This window comes from Beta vulgaris, chromosome 1, assembly GCF_026745355.1.
Source record: "Beta vulgaris subsp. vulgaris cultivar EL10 chromosome 1, EL10.2, whole genome shotgun sequence".
Taxonomy (NCBI): domain Eukaryota; kingdom Viridiplantae; phylum Streptophyta; class Magnoliopsida; order Caryophyllales; family Amaranthaceae; genus Beta; species Beta vulgaris.
Window position 1 is genome coordinate 62,211,115 of NC_079202.1, and position 19,692 is coordinate 62,230,806.

Genomic DNA, 19,692 nt, shown 5'->3' on the forward strand with positions numbered 1-19,692 from the left:
GAATCTCATATTAAAATAAACTTATTTAAGGTTTCTCATCAGAGTGCAAATACCATACATTCTGCTGCTTCAGTGGCCCGGTATTATGCAGTCTTCCACTAGTAAATTGCAAAACAGCTAAAGGTATCATTCTAATATGTGTTATTATGCAGTGAAAACAACAAATAATAGTAAGCTTTGGAGTTTTTTCTTGATCACGATAATAGATGCGTCTTAAACAATGACAGGTCAGCTTTTACCCTCTTTATTTCAATGAAAGTACAAATCCATACTTTGCATGTAAATCCAAATATACACATAATCCTGCTGCTGATATTTACAGTCCAGGTAAAGAATAGACAGTCAATATGTACATGCGCTCCTATGTTTTACTCTGATTAAAAAGAGCAAAAATGTGGCATCTCTTGTGTGATGTCATTACCAAACTTCTTATGACTCTGTAACCTTCTTTGGTCATGGCCTTCTGAAATCATGTCAGGAGTCAGCAACCTGTCCAATGTTAGTCTAAGAATTTCTGTACATTATCTTGTATTTACTTAATTCCGACGCCTGAGACCCGTGAGTGACTCAGATGATACTCTAAGCTCTTAATATATTTGAGGACGCGTTGATTACAGTCCGGAGCTAGAGAAAATGGAGGATTCAGTGGTAAAGATGGAGCTTCTGTAACAATGAAAGAAAACAAAAGCAGAGCTCTGGTGTACATCACTGCAGCACTATCTCGATTCCCAACAAATTCATCTGCCTGAAACAAATATACATGGAACAAGCATCACGTCATATTTAGTAACAAATAATGAAACAGGGGTTAGAAAAGGAAGTATATAAGATATATTTTCCATACTGCTCCATCTTTCCCCGCAGCAATAGCTGTTTGAAATATAATCTCCATAGCATCTGGCATCTCCTCCCCACCTTGTATATACAAGAAAGAAAGAGAAGAAAGAGAAAGAGCAAGTGAGTTTAGGATGCTATCTCAACTTGAAGTTGACATAAAACTGATAAATGTTTGCAAGTCACAAAAAGTCTAGCCATCTTACCATCAACATCCTGCAGATACTTGGATAATTTTTCTGTTCCATCATATGCATCAATAAAGCCTTGCTCGGCCCAGATAGATACCGAGGAAGGATTCATGAAGTCTGTGGTGTCTTCCGTTTTTGAGGAAGAACTTGCAGCTCCTTCACCAGCGGACTTCTTTCCTGAAGAGCTATCAGATAGACCACTTTGTAGCATCCAAGAGTTGCAAATTCGTAATGCCTTCTTCCACAGAGCCAAAACTACCAATTCAACTGAAAATGATTCCAGAAAGAATTCTGCATTGAACTGCAACAAGAGGTTTCCAAAAGTTTAGCTATATTCTAAATCAGAAATACACAAATAGCACATATATATTTCATGATATGTCGAGCAATATGATGTATACTAATTCTTTTTGATTAATATTAGTCTGTTTAAGATTATGTTGCAGAAATTACAATTTGTAAGGTCACTTGGTTAATGTGTACATGACAATATCACTAACATCCACTTACTGTGACATGAATACAGAGCAAAGTAAATATAAATCAAGCTATCACCTTCTCTCGTGCAAGATCTGAAAGAGCACCCACATACTGGTGTATAAGTTGCAGCCTCGTTGAAGGATGTAATATAGGTAGTTCTTGTGCTTCCCCTAATAAGCAAGGTGCACCACTTGTAGTTAATAAATTCATTTCACTTTGTAAACTATTGTCAGAGCCACCAACAAGTTTGGAAGTCAATTCGTTCATCTCTGGCATGGTAGGCAAGTGCTTGTCATTATTCTTTGGTCCGAAGTCAGAAGCTTTGATAGCTGAACCTTCTTTCAGGGAAATTCCCAGAGAAGAAGTGAGAATTTCCATTGAAGCAAAATTAGAATGAACGAGAACATATTCTCCTTCAATAGAATCCAATGAATAAGCAACTGAACAGAGAAGAAAAATAATCAACGGACTGAAACAAGGGAAGTAAATTGAGCAAGCTTCAGACACTGACCTCGAGTCTGACCCAATGAGTGTGAGCCATCCTCAACAGAGTGCCTAATTTTATCAGTAGAGATATCAGGCACAACTTCGGAGACATCTTTACCACGAGATGTACTACAATGATCCTTGCCAAATTCCCTATTCTCATCATTCAAAGAACAACCCCGTTTCACACTCTCTTCAGGTGCTTTCACTACATCTTCATGATGCAAACGAGGACCCTGATCATCACCTCGAACCAGAGGTTCAACTTGAGAAATCTGAGAAGACGAATCTGCTTTGACCCCAACCCTGCAGATAGTTAGAAGATTACTCATCTCACTATCCATGAACAGAAACTTGCATCTTATTTAAATAGTAGAGTTACAGCCTCTTGCAATTGAATCAGATTTATAACTTTTAACAGCCTTCCGACTAGTAGGGATAAGGCCGTAAGGCTGCATAATGTGAACCTCCCCAGACCCAGCTTCTGAGAAGTTACTTAATAATATTAATAAATTAAACTCTAGAAACAGAAAAAGGGGTAAAGGGGAGTTATAAGTTCACACCAAGAAAATTACCTGGGAACCATCAAGAACTTGTGATTGAAAAATTCACCGAATGTTAGTCTTTCAACTGCAAGCACATGCCAATTACACTAACTATAAGTACATTATTTCTCCCCCCACCCTTTACAAAGTCCAACTTTGCAAAGAGAATAGAGAGCAGAAAATGAAGAAATTCCACAAACAGCACTACAATTCAGGATTTAGCAAGTTATATAAACTTTTTAGAACAAGAAACAATTGCTAATTGCACCATATATGCTTAAAGAGTTTTAAAAATTCAATTAAATGGAGACGTTCCCCAACACATACAGTCACAGTCATTCAGACATCTTAGTTGATAGGGAGCCGCTTCCAGGAATGAAGCTCTGGTAGTAATAATATGAACTTATAAGCCAGCAAGCAATATACCCAGCAATAGATCATAACAAACTTGCTGTGACGCTGCTAATAAGAAATTGCAAGTTGAACTTATCTTTTAAAAAAAGAGAGACAAGGATGTGTTATTTTGACTTTCTAAATCAAGAAAATGTAGCATGAAAAGCACACAAAGACCGCTTGTTAAAACAGATGTATGTTTTATCAACAAAGCGTTTCCCTGGACACATGTCCAAACTAAAGACAGTGTTTCCTTATAAGATCTTTTATGCCCCGATGTTTTGATATACAAATACTTGACACTCAACCATGTCTGAGTAACATAGTAACACCAAAAAAGGGCTATGCGAGGGTGTAAGAATCACAATCATAACACCAAAATGTTTGCTCCCTTAAAGTGAATGAGAGATTGATGCTAAAAAACCATGTCCACTCATACTCCAGTCTCCAGTTACTCTAAGAGATTCACATCTAGACTAGAATTGGCAGTTCAGATTAATGGCTCGGGTTCGGGTTTGTTTTTGAGCCAATTTCGAGTTATGCTCAAAATATATAAAAAATTACGTAAAAACGCTATATAATAATAGCACAATGTGAAAAATGGGTCGAATTGAATCGAATTTGGGTTGTTCAAGCTCCATTCGGTCGGGTTTTTCTGAATAACTTCAGACATCCAGTTCTCCTGAGAGAAAGACCTAACTCCGAGTAGTTTCTTCTTATATCTTCTTAATGGTGCAGTTCAGCCTTACAGTCCAAATGTACTGTTACAGATAGTGAGAGTTGTAAGATGCTACAATTCTCTCAAAAGAAACTTAGTACATCAATTTCTCTGAAAACTTTTGAGGAACCAAATACTTGTGGCAAACAAAAGCCCTGATGTCATGACCATCCACCATAGTAGCCTATGATCCCTAGCATAACCAATAACTTTAACCAAATTTGACCTCATCAGCAGAGATGCTAAATAGTTTGAAATCAAGGATAAGACACCTAATCGGAAGACCACTATGCTTTCTTTTTTTTTTTAGGGGAAGAATAGCACAATGCTTTTTTTAAGATAAAACACAACACAACCACAACCCAGTAAAATTTCCACCTCAGCTTAGGAGAATGCAGTAAGTAAACAATTTTAGATCATGAGTTTATGACAGACAGGATACTGCAACTAGTCGGTGAATTTTCAGCCTCGTAAAAAGAATTAGAGCCCAGTTCTTTGTCAGCTCTTCAACACATAAAAAACCTAAATCATCTTGCAGGCACTTCATACCGCCTTTCCTTTGTCTAGAGACCCAAATGTAGTGCTCTTGTTTCTGCAGTGTCCAGCTCCAAACAACAATGATAAACTATCCCACAAGTCCCAATTTTCATAGCTCCTCTTCACAAAACCTACAGCTACAAGCTACACTTCTAATTAAAAACATTACAATCATAAAGAAAATTTCCCTTCTAACTGGAAAAGTCGTCATGCATATTGCATTGTGCACATACAAACTATATCTTTTGTCATTTAATTTCTGTATTCATTTCCATACTTAGGATTTGAAAAGTTTCTTTGTTAAAATGAAAGGATGCTAAAATAGAAATAGCTTCACAAATTGGTTAGTCGTTTGATTTTGCACATTGATACCTGGATTTCGACGCAAGAGGCTTCTGCAGAATTCCACATAGTCAGGATGCAGAACCTGAAGAGAGCCCTCCGGGAATTGCAGCTCTTTGGCTCTCAAAACATTCTGAAAAAGCTGTACATTGAAAAAAATTCCTAACTCAATTTAATTGTAGCAGGGAACTATATTATTTTGAGAAGATGACCTCCCAGAGGTTATACAACACCCAGTCAATAGATAAGAATATAAGATCAATGTGATATGCACCATAGTAATACAGTGATACCTGCAGCTGACTATTGCCGTCAAATGGTGGTTTTCCGACCACAAGCTGATAACATATTGCTCCAACACTCCATAAGTCAGCCTGGAAAAACAACATTATTACATTATTTATAGAAATGGCAAAGAATTCTGCAACTTAATGTCATTAGAATCACTTGCATACTCTCGCATCATATTTCTGGTTCTGAATTATCTCAGGAGCCATATACAGTGGTGAACCACAAAGTGTATCAGCCAAGCCTTGAGGAGTCAAATATCTACAAGATAAACACTTCCTCAAAATCAGTTATTCCAAAAACACAGTGCCAAGGAAGGCAGAAAATTACAGCAATAATAAGGTTAATAAAAGTTAATTTATCAGTAAACAACAAAGTAGTAGTAACAACAGCAATGGAAATAAGCTAAAAAGACAAAGCATAAAAAAGTTGCCCAAGTTAAAACCAAAAACAGGTACGTGTAAGACACGAACTTAATATGGGATTATTAATAGGTAGGACTCATAGGAGGGAGTAAAATGCAAATGGTGCAAGGATAAAGGATTGACAGCGTGAACATGAGCATTCATGGAAATCTTAAAATGTTTCCCAAGCATATAGCCATCATATACCTACAAAACGCAGGACTAAAGGGATGCAGTCAATTAAATCAAAGTAATCTTTAGTGCAATAATGCTCATTTGAGCAGCAATTGCATGGGACAAGTATGTCAAGTAATACAATTCTTGTGTCCGTGCAGTACAAGAAAAGTGCACAAGTCATACATGAACATGTGAAGTAAAAGAACACATCAAACTATCAAAGTTCCTGCCGCCAGCTGTTGAAGAAAAGGAGATATGCAATAAATGCTTCCAAAAGCCAGTAGTTCAGTACAAACATCCTACCTAGCAAAGCCAAAGTCACCTATCTTCAGCAATGGAGTTACCTCCCTTCCAGACAATAGTAGGTTCTGCAAGTATAAAAATATCTTATTTTAGAATCAGAACATATAGGACTTCATGGCAATGAATGTGGAAAGTTTTCAGCCCATATCATAAAGACAGCATCTCCGATAATGGAAACGAATTGAACAATTCGGAGTGTAGAACCAGAACAATTAGCTCCACCAAATCTTGCCATTGCATAATAAATAGATCATAGATGATGGCAAGTTATAACTAGGACAAGTTGTTAAATTGTTCCATATCTTTACAAAGATGTAATGGGCATTAATAGATTGAGATTTTTTGCATTTAATACCTGAGGTTTTAAATCTCTATGGATAAGATTGTTCTCACGAAGCACTTGCAATCCTGCAGCTGAACCGACAACCACAATTTCGATATCAGAGAATAAACATAAATAACCTTTACATTGGCAATTTTAACAGATTAACTTTGGTTCACTGTAAGCCAGCACCTGCAATCCTGCAGCTAGAAGACTAGGGTGGCCATATGTATTTGATGGGTGACATTAAAAATATTAGGAATTAGGATGATTAATCATGATATTAACAATCACTCGAATCGTCTTATTATATACACCCAACTCACACAAACATTATCCTATTACAATCTAATCTCAGCAATGTTAATTACTATTATTTGCCTCTCTTTCTATTCAACCCAATAATTATCATAATTCACAGCATCTGATGATAGTTATTCAAAACTGACTATATACACATTTGAAAACATAACAAAATTCAAAGTAAAACCAAACTAAATAATGATTACAATGGTAAAATTCAAAGTAAAAATAGAATAAATTAAGAACAAAAAATGCCAAAAAAAAAAATTTACCCAGCTGCTTGATGAAGTGCCTAGCAACATCTTCTGACACTCTTCCATGTCTATGAATATAAGCTCCAAGGTCACCACCTTCACAATACTCCAACACCAAGAAAATCCTTTCCTCTGTCTACAAAAACAAAAACCCATCAAAAATTTACAAAAAAATTCAATCTTTTGACAGAAAATTAAAGTATAAAACAAAGATCACAACCTCAATTGCTTCAAAAAGACGAATTATATTGGGATGTGTGATATTTCTAAGAATAGAAATCTCCTTCCTTAAATTTTCATTAAAATGCTTCTTATCAATCTCTTTAATAGCAAACTCAGTACCCAAAACACGATGCTTTGACTTCCAAACTACTGCAAATGAACCCGACCCGATTTTCGGCCCGATTATATAATCACCCACTATACGACATCGAGAAGTTCCAACATCAAAATCCATGATTTTTTTTTCTGGGTTTTTTTTTAAAGATCAATGATCAATCAAAGCACCCATTACTTCAACAAGACAGAAAAAACAAGTCTTTTTTTCTGGGTTTTTGTTGTTTTTGTTTTTTAATGATGGGTTTGTGAAATTTCTTCACTTTAAATTTGGTTTGGGAATTTATAAGAAAAAGTAATGATTTTTATGGAGTGAACTTTTGTGGTGAAACGATGCTAAAATATGGAATAATAAAAAAGAAGGAGAATAATAAGGGTGAAAAAGTGTGATGTTAGTAGAATTTTGTTTAGTTGCATAAACAGTGATGATAGCGTAGAGATAGGAGAAGGAAGTTGCGTTTTAAAATAAGATATTTTTTTGGGTTTGATAAAAAAAAGAAGTTAAACTTACTTGTTTTGATTAATTAAACTTGGTCATGTGGATATAATTTTGGGGATTATCAGATTATATTAATCTTTTGCTAATTAGGGTGTGAATCTTGTTAAGAGATTGAATGGTATTAGTATTAGTATTAGGAGTATAAAGTATTAATGATATGTTTTGTTAATGGGGTCGGCTTTTTAGAAAGTTAAAGGAAAGAAGGCGGGGAAATTGTTTGTATAGTAATTTAATGATAATTGATTAATAAGTGTTGGTTATATGGATCACAAATCACAATTCACAATTCACAATCTCAATAAATATTTATATAGTATAATTTGTATAAGGCTATGTTCTGTTCACTTATTTTTGCTTATTTCAGATCAGATCAGATCAGAAAAAATAAGTTCAGATCATGCTTATACTTAAAAATCATTATATCTTTCATTACATATTAGTAAAAAATTATAATAATTGAATATTAATAAAGTACTCATTGAGACGAATCAAACAAGACCACACATGACTATATTTTTTCTTATATATTGAGAAAAATCTAAAAGATAATATCTTGTAATAAAAAAAAATAAGTTCAGATCAGATCAGAAAAAATAAGATCAGATCAGATAAGTTCAGATCAGAAAATTTCAGGTGAACTAAACATAGCCTAAAGTTATGAGTTTTTTTTTATTAGGAAAGAAAAATAGGAGTAGCTTATTGAAGAAGCTAAGTTTGACCTAGTCAGTGTTTTATCGGATTTACAATGGGGTCGAGATGAAAGTAATGTAAATCTCTATTATATAAGGGAAGAGGAGGGGGACACCAACAATGATAAACCCTTTTATACCCTTAATAAGTACTAAAATACAGATTCACCATCTTTTTACCATTACACCCTCAATTAACAAAATATTTACATCATTCTTGATTTATTGGTTTTCTAAAAACAGAAGAAAAATATTCAATGAATTTTATAAACAATTTTTCGTATATATTATTACGCAATTGACCTTTTGTTTGTTTTCGCACGCATCGCGTGCATACAAGACTAGTATAGAATAAAGAAAAGTGATGGAAAAAATGGTTGATTAGAGATAATTTTTGTTTGACCCACTTAACTCCACACTCAATTAGAGATATTTTTTATGGAATCACCCAAAAAAAAAGACAATAAAATAAAATAAAATAAAACTCTGTAATCTCTACTCGGGTACGGAAAAATGGTTTAGCTTTGGTTTAGTTTTGAGGATTTTTAACCCGTTTAGTTGGACGAGTCCACAGTCAACACAATTGAGCTTGTCTTGTTAATTGGGTTGGGTTAATTATTATTAAGGTTTTCAATACGAAGAATGACACGTTTGAACCCGCTTAACGCAATTGCTACACAAATATTGGATATTTATATAGAAAAATCGTTTTGAATTACCAAAAAGTGGCTTAACACGACACGAACCAAACACGAAAAAAACAGATTACTGTTGAGGTATTTCAACATGTTTAATTGAATAGCCCAACACAACACAACACGTTTCTTAAATAAATTGGGTTAGTTTTAAGGGTTTTCCAACCCGCTTATATATAACACAAACACGACTACAACACAAAAACGACCTTTTTGCCAGCTCTAGTTCTACACGTTTAAGTGCTCCCAAGGATTTATTACCACAACTTCTCGTGAAATATCCTACTAGGTCATTATGTGGTCCAAAAGTTCGAGCTAAAATATGTATCATTTTGCATCTAATTTAAGAATATATACTATATTCGTATGTATCATCAAGTTACGTACATAAATGCTAAATCATTGTCTATGATATTATTGGTGTAAATGTTATTTTAATTATTTGATATTTGTATGTCAAATTCCCCTGTTATTGACTCACCATATGAATATATGTTATTGACCAAATAAGACTTGTTATATATCAGTTTCTATTGGTCATTTCTTACACTCACATTGTTAGAAATTACCAAATTTCTCTTCAACACTTCTATGCAAACTGCTTATAGATAATCCCCCAATCTATTTATTCCCGCCTATGAACAAGAACTTTTTTTTAGGCGAATAGGAAGTACGTGTTGTTTATGTTACTTGCAAAATTTTGTAATACAAGATGTAATATAGTGTATTTAGGTCCTGCTCTTTTGGACGGGGAGAAACCATGTTACTATTAAAGGTAGATCCGTCGTCGAAACTAAATAAAACTTCATAAGAACTCAAAAGTAAGAAACCAATGTACTTCAGGAAGTTTGTACAGTCAATGATGGATTCAAGAAGTTGCACAACAAAAAGTCAAAAAACGCCAAAACAACAAAACCACATATATTCCACTTTCCATCATCTTGTTAAAAAGATGGCAGTAGGATTACCAGGGGTTGGAGGATTTTGATTTAGCACCGACATTAGTGATCCAGCCTTAGACACAGCATTGCTATCTCGAAACGACAAGATCTCCAAATGCTCGACTGCAATCTGCCTCTTGATCAAATCCACGTTCTCTGAAAGGACCTCCATTTCACCAAACGGAAGCTTCAACTCCAAAGCATGTGGGCCCAGTGTCAGAGTCTCATCCTTCTTGAACCTCAAGAATGGCATGCAGTGCTTCTGGATTTGTTTGAAATCAGTAGCCTGCACAGCCTCACTCTTCTGCAGTGCTGCCATAACTTCACTATCCGGGCCAAAGGTGCGAGTTTCTGAGTCAAATTTGCTTTTGAGTATTTTCAAGCACACTTCCTTCCATCCATCATATGTCTCATTCACGTAAATCAAGCCAACTAATTGCTTGTCCTCTGTAAGCTGTTGAACAGGGGCTCCCTTCTTGTTACCCTTCTTTGAACCCATAATTTGCTTCTGAAGTAGTTTTCTCATCAAAACTATTGAATCTTGTAAATACTTGTTGGCACTCTTGAGGATTAAATTAGGTGCATCAGCAACAGGCCATCCAGCTTTTATAGCAAATCCTTCCTTCTTCAAAAGCTCCCTCCAAATGTACTCTCCATAATGAGGGCAGATCGGAGTAAGGAGTCGTGTCTGAATGTCCATAAAACGCTGCACCAAATGCCTATTCATGCCACCAGCACCACAAGAGAATCTATATTCATCCCTCGCAGTTTGCAAGTCGTAAAAGCCAGTCTTGAGAGCTTCTCGGAACATATAGTTCTGGTAGTTTTGCTCAGTCAGCTTTACTGCCAAATTAATCTCATTCTCAAACACCCGATCAGCATAGGTAGATGGCTCGCCTGATCTTAATGTTGTGTCTGCAGCAAGAACTTCTTCCATCCATGCGATCTCTTTTGTGAGGCGCAGAATGGCCGCATTTGCAGTTTCGAACACAAAATTTGCATCATCAACACCATCACCAGCATCAGCAAGAGCAAAACGTGTGGCATCTGCAGAGAATTCCTCAATAGCCTGACGCAAAGTCCTGAAGTTCCCAGTGGACTTGGACATCTTTTCAGAATTTAGCAAAATATGTCCATTACATCTGAATCCACGAGGCCAGTGGTGCTTGTCCATAATTGCTGTGTGATTGTAAATACTAAATGTCAGATGGTTCTGGATGAGGTCTTTGCCAGACACTCGAAGATCAAAAGGATACCAGTATTCAAATTCCTTCTTCATCTGACTTAGCATAGTTGAATTAATATCTGATGACTGTGGATATGGACCGTCACAGAATAGGAAATCCCAAACTTCATCAGTCATCTGTTCTGGCTTTATCGAACCAGTGTGGCTTCCATACATGTCCCCGTTTTGCAGAAAATGGACAACTGTGTAATAGGCCATATATATGGTAGAATCAGAGAGGGACTCCACAAGGTACTGCTCGTCCCACGGGATGCGAGTCCCAAGGCCAAACGACCTTGAGCAGGCCCATTGATTAAGCCAACCCAAGGTGTGTTCAAAACCATGGCGAGTTTCATCAGAGTAGCAATTCATATTATCCAAGCACTCCTTAGTTAACTTCTTCCATTCAGATTCACCATAAGTGATGTACCACTGGTCTGTTAAAGCCACAACACATTCATCACCTGATCTAGACATTACCTTTTTCTCAGGCTCACTATACATAATGGCTTCACCTGTTTCCAAAAGATTACATCTGACTTTTGGCTTTGCATCCTGGACCTTTTCCCCAGCAAATTCACCAACAAGCATTGTTCCTTCAGTGAAACCCTTCAGATAAGTTAGTCTCTTCGCTTCTGCAAGCTTGTCTTTTTCATTTTGGCTCTTGATCTTCAGATCAGTACAAACCTTCTCAGCAGGCTTATCCCCAAACTCGGGGATATTAATGATGGGTATGATTTCAAAGGGAAGTACCCATTCATCTTTAACACCAAATTTCGCCCGCAGAGCAGGTTTTGCTTTCAAGTCATGCAGGGCCATGTAGTCATCAGGTGCATCACTAGGGACACTGGTAACAACCCCAGTACCTTTATCTGTCAAGATAGTTAACATAGGGAGAGTGTAAATAATTTCATTTTGGGCAAGCGGAGACTTCAGAGGTAAACCAATCAAGTCGTAACCAGTAAGCTCTACCAAGCAAGTAGGCTTCTCTGGGATCCTTGAGTAGTTCTGATATGCAAGATTAAGGGCTGCCCTCTCAGTGACTACAAAAACATCTGTCTCATTAATTTCGAAGGCCCCATATTTTCCTTCAGGCAATACCCAAGCATTTGTTTGGCCATACATGGTCTCCGGCCTCAATGTAGCAGCAGCAAGAAAAACTTTCCTCCCCTCTAAAGCGCTCAATTTCGCAGGAAATGGTGAAACAACTTCCATCTTGATTATAGTGTATTCTTGAGGCTGGACCCCTTCACCAGAAGCCCTGTCATGATCTGCACACGGTTGGCCATCGAGTGGAGAGAAGATTGCGTACCTTTTATCTTTCACGATCTTACCAGCTGCTTTAAGCTTCCTCATTTGCCACCTCACAAAAGAATCAAAGTACGGATTAATGTCTGTAGTGACAAAAGAGCGCCTCCAGTCGACACCTAAGCCAAAAGCTTTAAGGTCTTCAACTGCTAAAGGTGGAAAATAGGTCAGCCACATAGATGGATCCTGAAACTTTGAGATTTCTTCATCCGTAAGGCCAAAACTTCGCATGATCTGCCACTGGTACAGCTGTGTGCCAGTTTTGGCCGCAACTTTGGACTTCTTGCCCTTGAATTTATCAGGAGCTGGCTGCGATTCTGCATTTGCGACCTCTTGCACTGATGCCTGGGTAGCTTCTTCTTCCTCGGCAGATGGAAACTCAGGCGGATTTCCAAACTGCTGAATTTCTCTTGCCAGTTTATCAGCTGCAGCCTTGATGGGCATTCCAGTGCAATGAAATCCAAAAGGAAAGAGTACATTGGCGCCTCTCAGTCTGTGGTAGGCTGCAGCAAATTCTACCTTAGAAATCGAAAATGCATGTCCAAGATGCAAATACCCATTCATATATGGAAATGGAAAGTTCCCGAAGAACTTCTCTCCATCACCAGGTGGCTGCTCTCCAGGCTCGGACACAAATACATCATGTTGATCCCACCAGGTCTGGACCTTTAACTCAATCTCTAGAAGGCGATCCCTCCTCACAAAGCTTTTACTACCCTCCGCCATGTTCTTAGCAGAAATCGTACAGAAACTGTTCACAAGAAGAAGAAAAAAGAAAAAGACAAAGAACTACATCAGACCAGTGTTTTTCTCACGAAATTAAATACAAATTCACTACATTACCCACATTTATTATCGGTAACCAAACAAGCCGCTAACGTAACCATCCAAGTTACCAGATCATTAAGAAAAAGCAGCAGTGATAACAGGATGGACCAATTGACCAATTAAGGTACTTAACTGTATGATTGTGATGAACATAGAGAAATCTTGTATGAACACTAAGCATTGACAAAGGTCATAAATAGACCAATAATTTTTCTCATAATAGATTGGAGAACTTGTTAAAAGATAGTATGATAAAATTAATATAGACAGATAAAGGTATATTTGTGTACACATTATATTCAAAGTTTGCCATGATGAAAAATCAGCACGTATTTATGAAGAAAGACATCAGAGTAAAAATAACTACAGTCAACATGCAGCTTAAAAAAAAACAAAGATCAGTTCAATTAACTTATTGGCGGGAAAATCTACATAGAGAAAACAAAATTGGTAGCACATAACACAATTTATCAAGAGTGTGTATTAACTTAAAGTGGGACAGCAATAGAACACATAAATCACCAGTATACAAGGATACAGTAGTACAACACCAAGCAGTAGAAAAGCTGACTTCAAACTTATCATTAGGACACATGCTAGGTCATTTAAATTTATAGACGGAAAAAAGGTACCTTGTGATGGATCACATGCGAAGTCTAACTAAGGCAAAGAAAGGAATAGTATCAACAAACCAACAAGGGTTGGCAGCTTTGTTGCAGAAGAATATTTAGCCTCATAAATTATATCAATAATAAACACAACTAACAGAGCCAGGTAGCAAAATTTAGATAACTAATACAAAGGCATTAGATCTAATAGAAAATGAGGTAAACACACAAACTAAGAAGCCTAGAAGCCCCACAATTAAAAGCCATATATATAGACTATTAACATAGATGACAGTGTAATAAAATGGCATGTTAGCCCCATATGTTATTTCTTTTGACATGTTGCACAAGCCCAAGAACAGATTATGATTAAACCTCGAGAAATAACATCCCTTCAGGCATGCAGTGATAGAGTGCACAAGAGACATTAATAACAACAAAAAATGCACATGTCTAGAACAAAATATGCATCCAGTTCATTTACCTTGATGGATGTCATGTGTGAAATGGAACCAATAAAATCAAAAGGTCAAACACCAATTTTCAAAAAGTCAGTTACAAGTTTACAACCGTGATACAGAGTATAGAATTATGAGTGTCTAAAATCAAACAAATAAAAGCAAAAGAAAAAATAATGAAGAAAGACGTTGTGTGTGACTTAGCTCGACTCGGGAAGATAATATAAAGAAATTATGTGATATTCCATATGCTAAAAAAAAAAAATTAAGCAAAATACAGATAACTATCTTCTGCAGTTGAAACTTAGATTTTGACTTGAAGTTCATAAGTTAAGAAAAGGTGTTTAGGAAAGCAATCAAAATATGGAACTAAAATTAAGTATCAGCCAATAACAATATTTACCTTTGAGAGAACTGAAGTTTGCTTGTCAAGTTTCTTAAGCAATTCCTGAAAAATCACATGAAAGGGTTGTAAATCACCAAATGAATAAAGGGGAGGCGTATACAGGACAACAAAAGGGGGAAATATACAGATTACTAGGAGAGGAAATACTTTCTCCATCCCAAAATAAACTTCAAACATTGGTTTGGCAAGAAGATACTTCAAGGTTGTTAAAAGCGAACAAAATATTTCTGAATTGTAGGATGCATACCACAGAAAAAAGATTTATTCAGACTAAGATAGAGAAATGAAGCTATAAACTTCTAATTTGGAAAGTTTACTTGAAATTTAGGTATGAGGTTTATTTTCGAGCATCCCAAAAATGAAAGTGTAAAACTAATTTTGGGACATATTGAGTATAAGATAAATCTAGGATCTCCTGCATTAATATTGTACTAATAGTATTTTGTATGATTAGGGGTCACTTCGTAAGACGGAAGAGCTAAGAGTAGTACCTACTATCATAGAGGTAGGATTTATTTCTTATTCTTCAAGTATGGTAACTTTAACCTGATTTTTTCTGAGATTTGACAACTTTTAAGTCATAGATACCTCTTTAGTACATTTTTAATCTTTTATAACTGAATTCATCATAGAAGTTGGAGAAATTTATCCACAATGCACACTGGAGGGCTTAAAACAAGCCATCGTTGCACATGGTATCCAAAACTAAACCTACAAAGAACTGGAAAATGTCTTATAAATAATCTTACACCAGAACAATTCAAGCTTCTATAAACTTGACAATAGCAGCCAGCAGAAACTAAATCTTCGCAGAAGAAATATCAACTCATAGAAATATCAAAAGACCAGGTGGTCACAGTAGCACTAGGAAAAGGAGGAGAAACAATGGAACCCAAGAAAAACAAGCAAAGAAGGTGAAAGGAGGAAAATAATGGGTTATATTACCAGGAAGATTTATAACCCAAAGTCATGAGATGTTCCCAGAAATTTGAAATTTCTCCATCACTATAACAGCAACAAACAAGGTAGAGGACACTCTGCAATCCAAAACTATTTTTAGTTAAATAAACACCATTTTGATATAAGTCAGCTAAGTATTCTCATTCGCTTTATTCTCTCTGCTCCCTAATTTCATTTCTCCCTATCAAAACTATAAGCACTGAGCACTTAATATACAATCCTGTCTTGAACCCATAATTCTGGTAGTAAGATTTCATTGAAATAACAAATATTATCAAAAATCCTTATTAATCATTAATCAACTATACAAATTAGGGTTTAAGCATGAATATCGAATCAAGAGAAACTGATTCCAATAGGTATCCTAATGGCGCATCCAGGATTTCACCCACGTGGGTTCGGAATCAAGGAGACGTTAAACAAAAAAAGACCAATTCAAATTGATTAGAAAACAAAATACATCAATTCAAGTTTGGAATTACAACCGATAACTACGGAAATAACTTGTTAAATCACAAGAAAGGAAAAAAAAACTAAAAAAATCATTCTAACTAGGGCCAGGGAGATGGACTGAAGTTCATCATCTTCAGTTGGAGACTCCCTTGTATTTGGTGAAAAACAAGCAGATGACTTTTGATAATTCCAAAAATGTTCCAAATTTTTCATCGATCCTTGACAGATTTACTTTAAATTAACCAACTTTCTTGGCAATTGGCACCACTAAATTATACTCTAATGACGAATAATTAAATTGAGCAAAATAAACTTCAATAACCATTACCCAAAATCCAAATCAAACTTCAATAAGCAAATTCACCCAACAAAATTGAAAGTCCCAACTAATCTCATGGCAATCAATAATCCAAGCATCTCAATAATTCAATTTGTACATTTGTAATTCATCCAACTATCCAGGTATTTCAATCATTCAATTTGTAAATTCTAATTCATCCAACTATCCAAGCATTACTAAATAAATTGGGAAATGAAAGCAAAAAATTACCAAAATTCTTCAAGAGTTTCAATACAGTAGTCAGTGGAGTCTGCGACTATGGCACTGTGCGCGAGAGCCGAGAGCAAAATACTGGTACACTGCTGAATGCTGATGAGGGTTAGACAAATATTTGCTATTTTACTATTTTATATTTGCACATTTTACTTTTTTTACTATTTTATATTTGCACATTATACTTTTTGGGAAAAGTACGTCACAAATTATGGTATACGAGAATTGTTAAACCTGTCCTTAAAATTACTTGAAATCGTTCCGATCCTATTAAATATTTCCTCTAGTCGGACATTTCTTGGTGAACGAGACTAAATTTTTTTTGGGTCTTGTTGGTGGTATGCTTGGCCTTGGTGCCTTGGTGGTAGTTGTGGACTTGTGGGGACGAAGGTGATGATTGTAGAAAAGAAAAGAAAAAAAAAAAAGGAAGGGTCAAGTTGAAAATGTTTGGTTGGACTAGGACGGAAGAATTTTGAGGCGATGTTTAGCATTTCAGATAAGAAAATGTGAATGGAGTTGGGAGAACATAGTTCAATATTGCTCCTAGCAGCGCCTCAAATTTGCAATAACAAGGGTTGTCTTTTACCAAATACAGCTTTTTAAAGTGTTCACTTTGTTAATTAGTGTCTTTTCATTTCAATCTCTTCAATTGCAATCCAAAATGTGTGAAGATAGGTTGGATTTGAGCTGTAACTTAAAAGCGTCTTTGAAACTGCAATTGAAGAGATTTAAATGAAAGGACTGCAATTAACAAAATGATTATTTTAAATGGCTGCATTTGGCAAAGAATTCAAGAAAATCCATGCAAAGTTTTGGGGATGGCAATGACCGAATCCAATTACATTTAGTTATTGTGAGGGGTAGGAAGAAAGGGCAAAATTACGAAATCCTCCTTTCGAACAAAATTATGAATGTGTCCGATCAATAAATTGAATAAGTATTTGCTAGCCATTAAAAAACATGTAATGCATAACACGACTATTTGAGGTTTTATTTTTGCAAATCATGCAATTAATCAAGGATAAGTTTTGGGGTGTATAATTAAGGGTGCGTTCTATTCAACTTATTGCCTGAACTTATTGGACCTTATCTGAACTGAATTTATTGAACCTGAACTGAACTTATTGGAACTTATTAAACCTGATTGGACCTGATTCAACTTATTGGACCTGATTGAACCTGATTGGAACTTATTGGACCTTATTGGAACTTATTGACCTTATTGAAATTTATTAGACCTTATTGGCCCTGATTGAAACTTATTAGACCTGATTGAAACTTATTTGACATTATTAGAGAAAAAAATTGACTATTAGTAATATAAATATTACCCCTAACGTAAATACTACCCCTCAAAATTTATTATGAAGTAATAATTAATAAAATTCATCCTTTAAAAAAATTATTATTAATTATCTCTTATGATAATTAATTTAACAAAAAAAATTTACTATTTATATATTTAACATGTTATCTCTAGTTATTTAATTGCAAAATATTATAATTATTATTATTATTATTATTGTTAACCTTAATTATTTGACCATGATTATAATATATTTAATAACAATATGAATAATCAAATAATAGACAATAATACAAATATAATACTATACATTGTGGTACTTTAATAAAAAATTCTAATAATAACATAATCAGCTAATAGTAATATGAATAATAAAATAATAGAAATAATACAAATAAATAATAAAATAATAGACATAATACAAATAAATAATAAAATAATAGACACTAATACAAGTATAATACTATATAATCATTGTGGTATTTAATTAAAATTCTAATAATAACATAATCAGCTAACAGTGATATGAAATTATGAATAACAAAATTATGGACAATAAAACAAATGTTTATTAAACATTGACTATTTGGACCTTATTGGACCTTATTAGACCTGATTGGAACTTATTAGACCTTATTAGACCTGATTGAAACTTATTGCATCTGATTGGAACTTATTGCACCTGATTGAAACTAATTGGACTTTATTAGACCTTATTGGAACTTATTGCCCTTATTAGACCTTATTGCAACTTATCTGAACTTATCTGAACTTATCAGAACTTATCTAAACTTATTGGACCTGAAACTTAATTTTTTAAGTTGAACAGAACGCACCCTAAGATGCATATATCCACTTAACTTGGAGTATCTCATTAGCTTACAGCCTTACACAACAATTGGTCATTTTTGTACATGGTATGATGTTTTGTTATATCCGAAAAATTCTTTTGCCTGTGGAATATGAACATAGAATTTAAAGATTGAAATAATTCTTGGACAGCTTAACAATTGGAGATAAGAGGTATCTAGTATTCGTATGAGTAGATCTCTAATGAGTATAGCTAATGTAATCGATTACGAACTACCAATTAATATAATATAAGCTCTCACTTACAAATTATACGTTATATGTATCTACTAATTATTGAATATATTTTTTTTAAGGTAAGATTAAGTCCCTTACAAGTAAAGGGGGGAAATTAGAGATCCCTACTTGTAAGGGGTGAGACATGATCTTAGAATATTTAGGATCGAAGGTGAAGTCAACACCATTAGGCTATCACTTGTTGCTCCACTAAATATTGAATATGGTCATAAATTTTGATAATAATAGGAATCTTTTGCCTGTTGTTGGCGTGTTATAGGAATATGGTTTAAAGCTAGTTATTGTTTGCGTGTTCATGATTGACAAAACCAGAATCTTATTCCTAGGGACCAGATACCTTTTCAAACGAAAATCCCTTTGGAAATTGAATTTCCTAATTTTCCCTTAGTCCTTCCTAAGGTGCCTTTTTTTTGGACTGAACGGGGTTGAATTCAATTGAAATGAAATAAAATAATACTAATAATGAAAATAAAAAAAATTATTGTTATTGTAATTAACAAATTAATACTAATAATAATAACAATATTAATAGTAATATTGAAAACAAATATAATAATTAAAATATTAGACAAGACTTAACTGGACTAAAATGAAGTAAACTGAATTGAAACTGAATGTAAATCCAAAATAACAAAGCCAAATTTTTTCCTTCCTCTAAGCTCATTAGTAACCGTTGCCTGGCCAAATTTAGAATTGTGATCCAATAACATTTCAGAGCCCGAAAAAACATTATGTCCTCTACA

The 19,692-nt window shown here is 34.9% G+C and overlaps 2 protein-coding genes across 5 annotated transcripts; both read right to left on the reverse strand.

Moving 5' to 3' along the window:
* Positions 1–213: 213 nt before the first annotated feature.
* LOC104901286 (serine/threonine-protein kinase ATG1a) lies at positions 214–7,342 on the reverse strand. Of its 3 annotated transcripts, none has more exons than XM_048645618.2 (13): positions 6,798–7,342; positions 6,596–6,713; positions 6,054–6,112; positions 5,699–5,763; positions 4,982–5,075; positions 4,820–4,900; positions 4,557–4,668; positions 2,567–2,621; positions 2,017–2,297; positions 1,581–1,918; positions 1,041–1,326; positions 845–915; positions 214–745 (listed from the first exon to the last, which is right to left on the reverse strand). In XM_048645618.2, exons 1-13 carry the CDS (start codon positions 7,032–7,034, stop codon positions 533–535), a joined length of 2,010 nt encoding a protein of 669 aa, XP_048501575.1. In that variant the 5' UTR covers positions 7,035–7,342; the 3' UTR covers positions 214–532. The 3 variants fall into 3 exon arrangements, with proteins under 3 accessions (XP_048501575.1, XP_057251771.1, XP_010687166.1); XM_057395788.1 differs by having other exon boundaries at positions 1,581–1,840; positions 6,798–7,341; XM_010688864.4 differs by having other exon boundaries at positions 1,581–1,945; positions 6,798–7,339.
* Positions 7,343–9,580: 2,238 nt separating this feature from the next.
* Positions 9,581–16,683, reverse strand: LOC104901177 (leucine--tRNA ligase, cytoplasmic). Of its 2 annotated transcripts, XM_010688753.3 has the most exons (4): positions 16,534–16,683; positions 15,516–15,607; positions 14,568–14,612; positions 9,581–13,021 (listed from the first exon to the last, which is right to left on the reverse strand). In XM_010688753.3, the coding sequence occupies exons 2-4, from the start codon at positions 15,539–15,541 to the stop codon at positions 9,733–9,735; spliced, it is 3,360 nt and encodes a 1,119-aa protein (XP_010687055.1). In that variant the 5' UTR covers positions 15,542–15,607; positions 16,534–16,683; the 3' UTR covers positions 9,581–9,732. The 2 variants fall into 2 exon arrangements, with proteins under 2 accessions (XP_010687055.1, XP_010687095.1); XM_010688793.3 differs by lacking the exon at positions 15,516–15,607 and having other exon boundaries at positions 16,534–16,660.
* Positions 16,684–19,692: the final 3,009 nt, after the last annotated feature.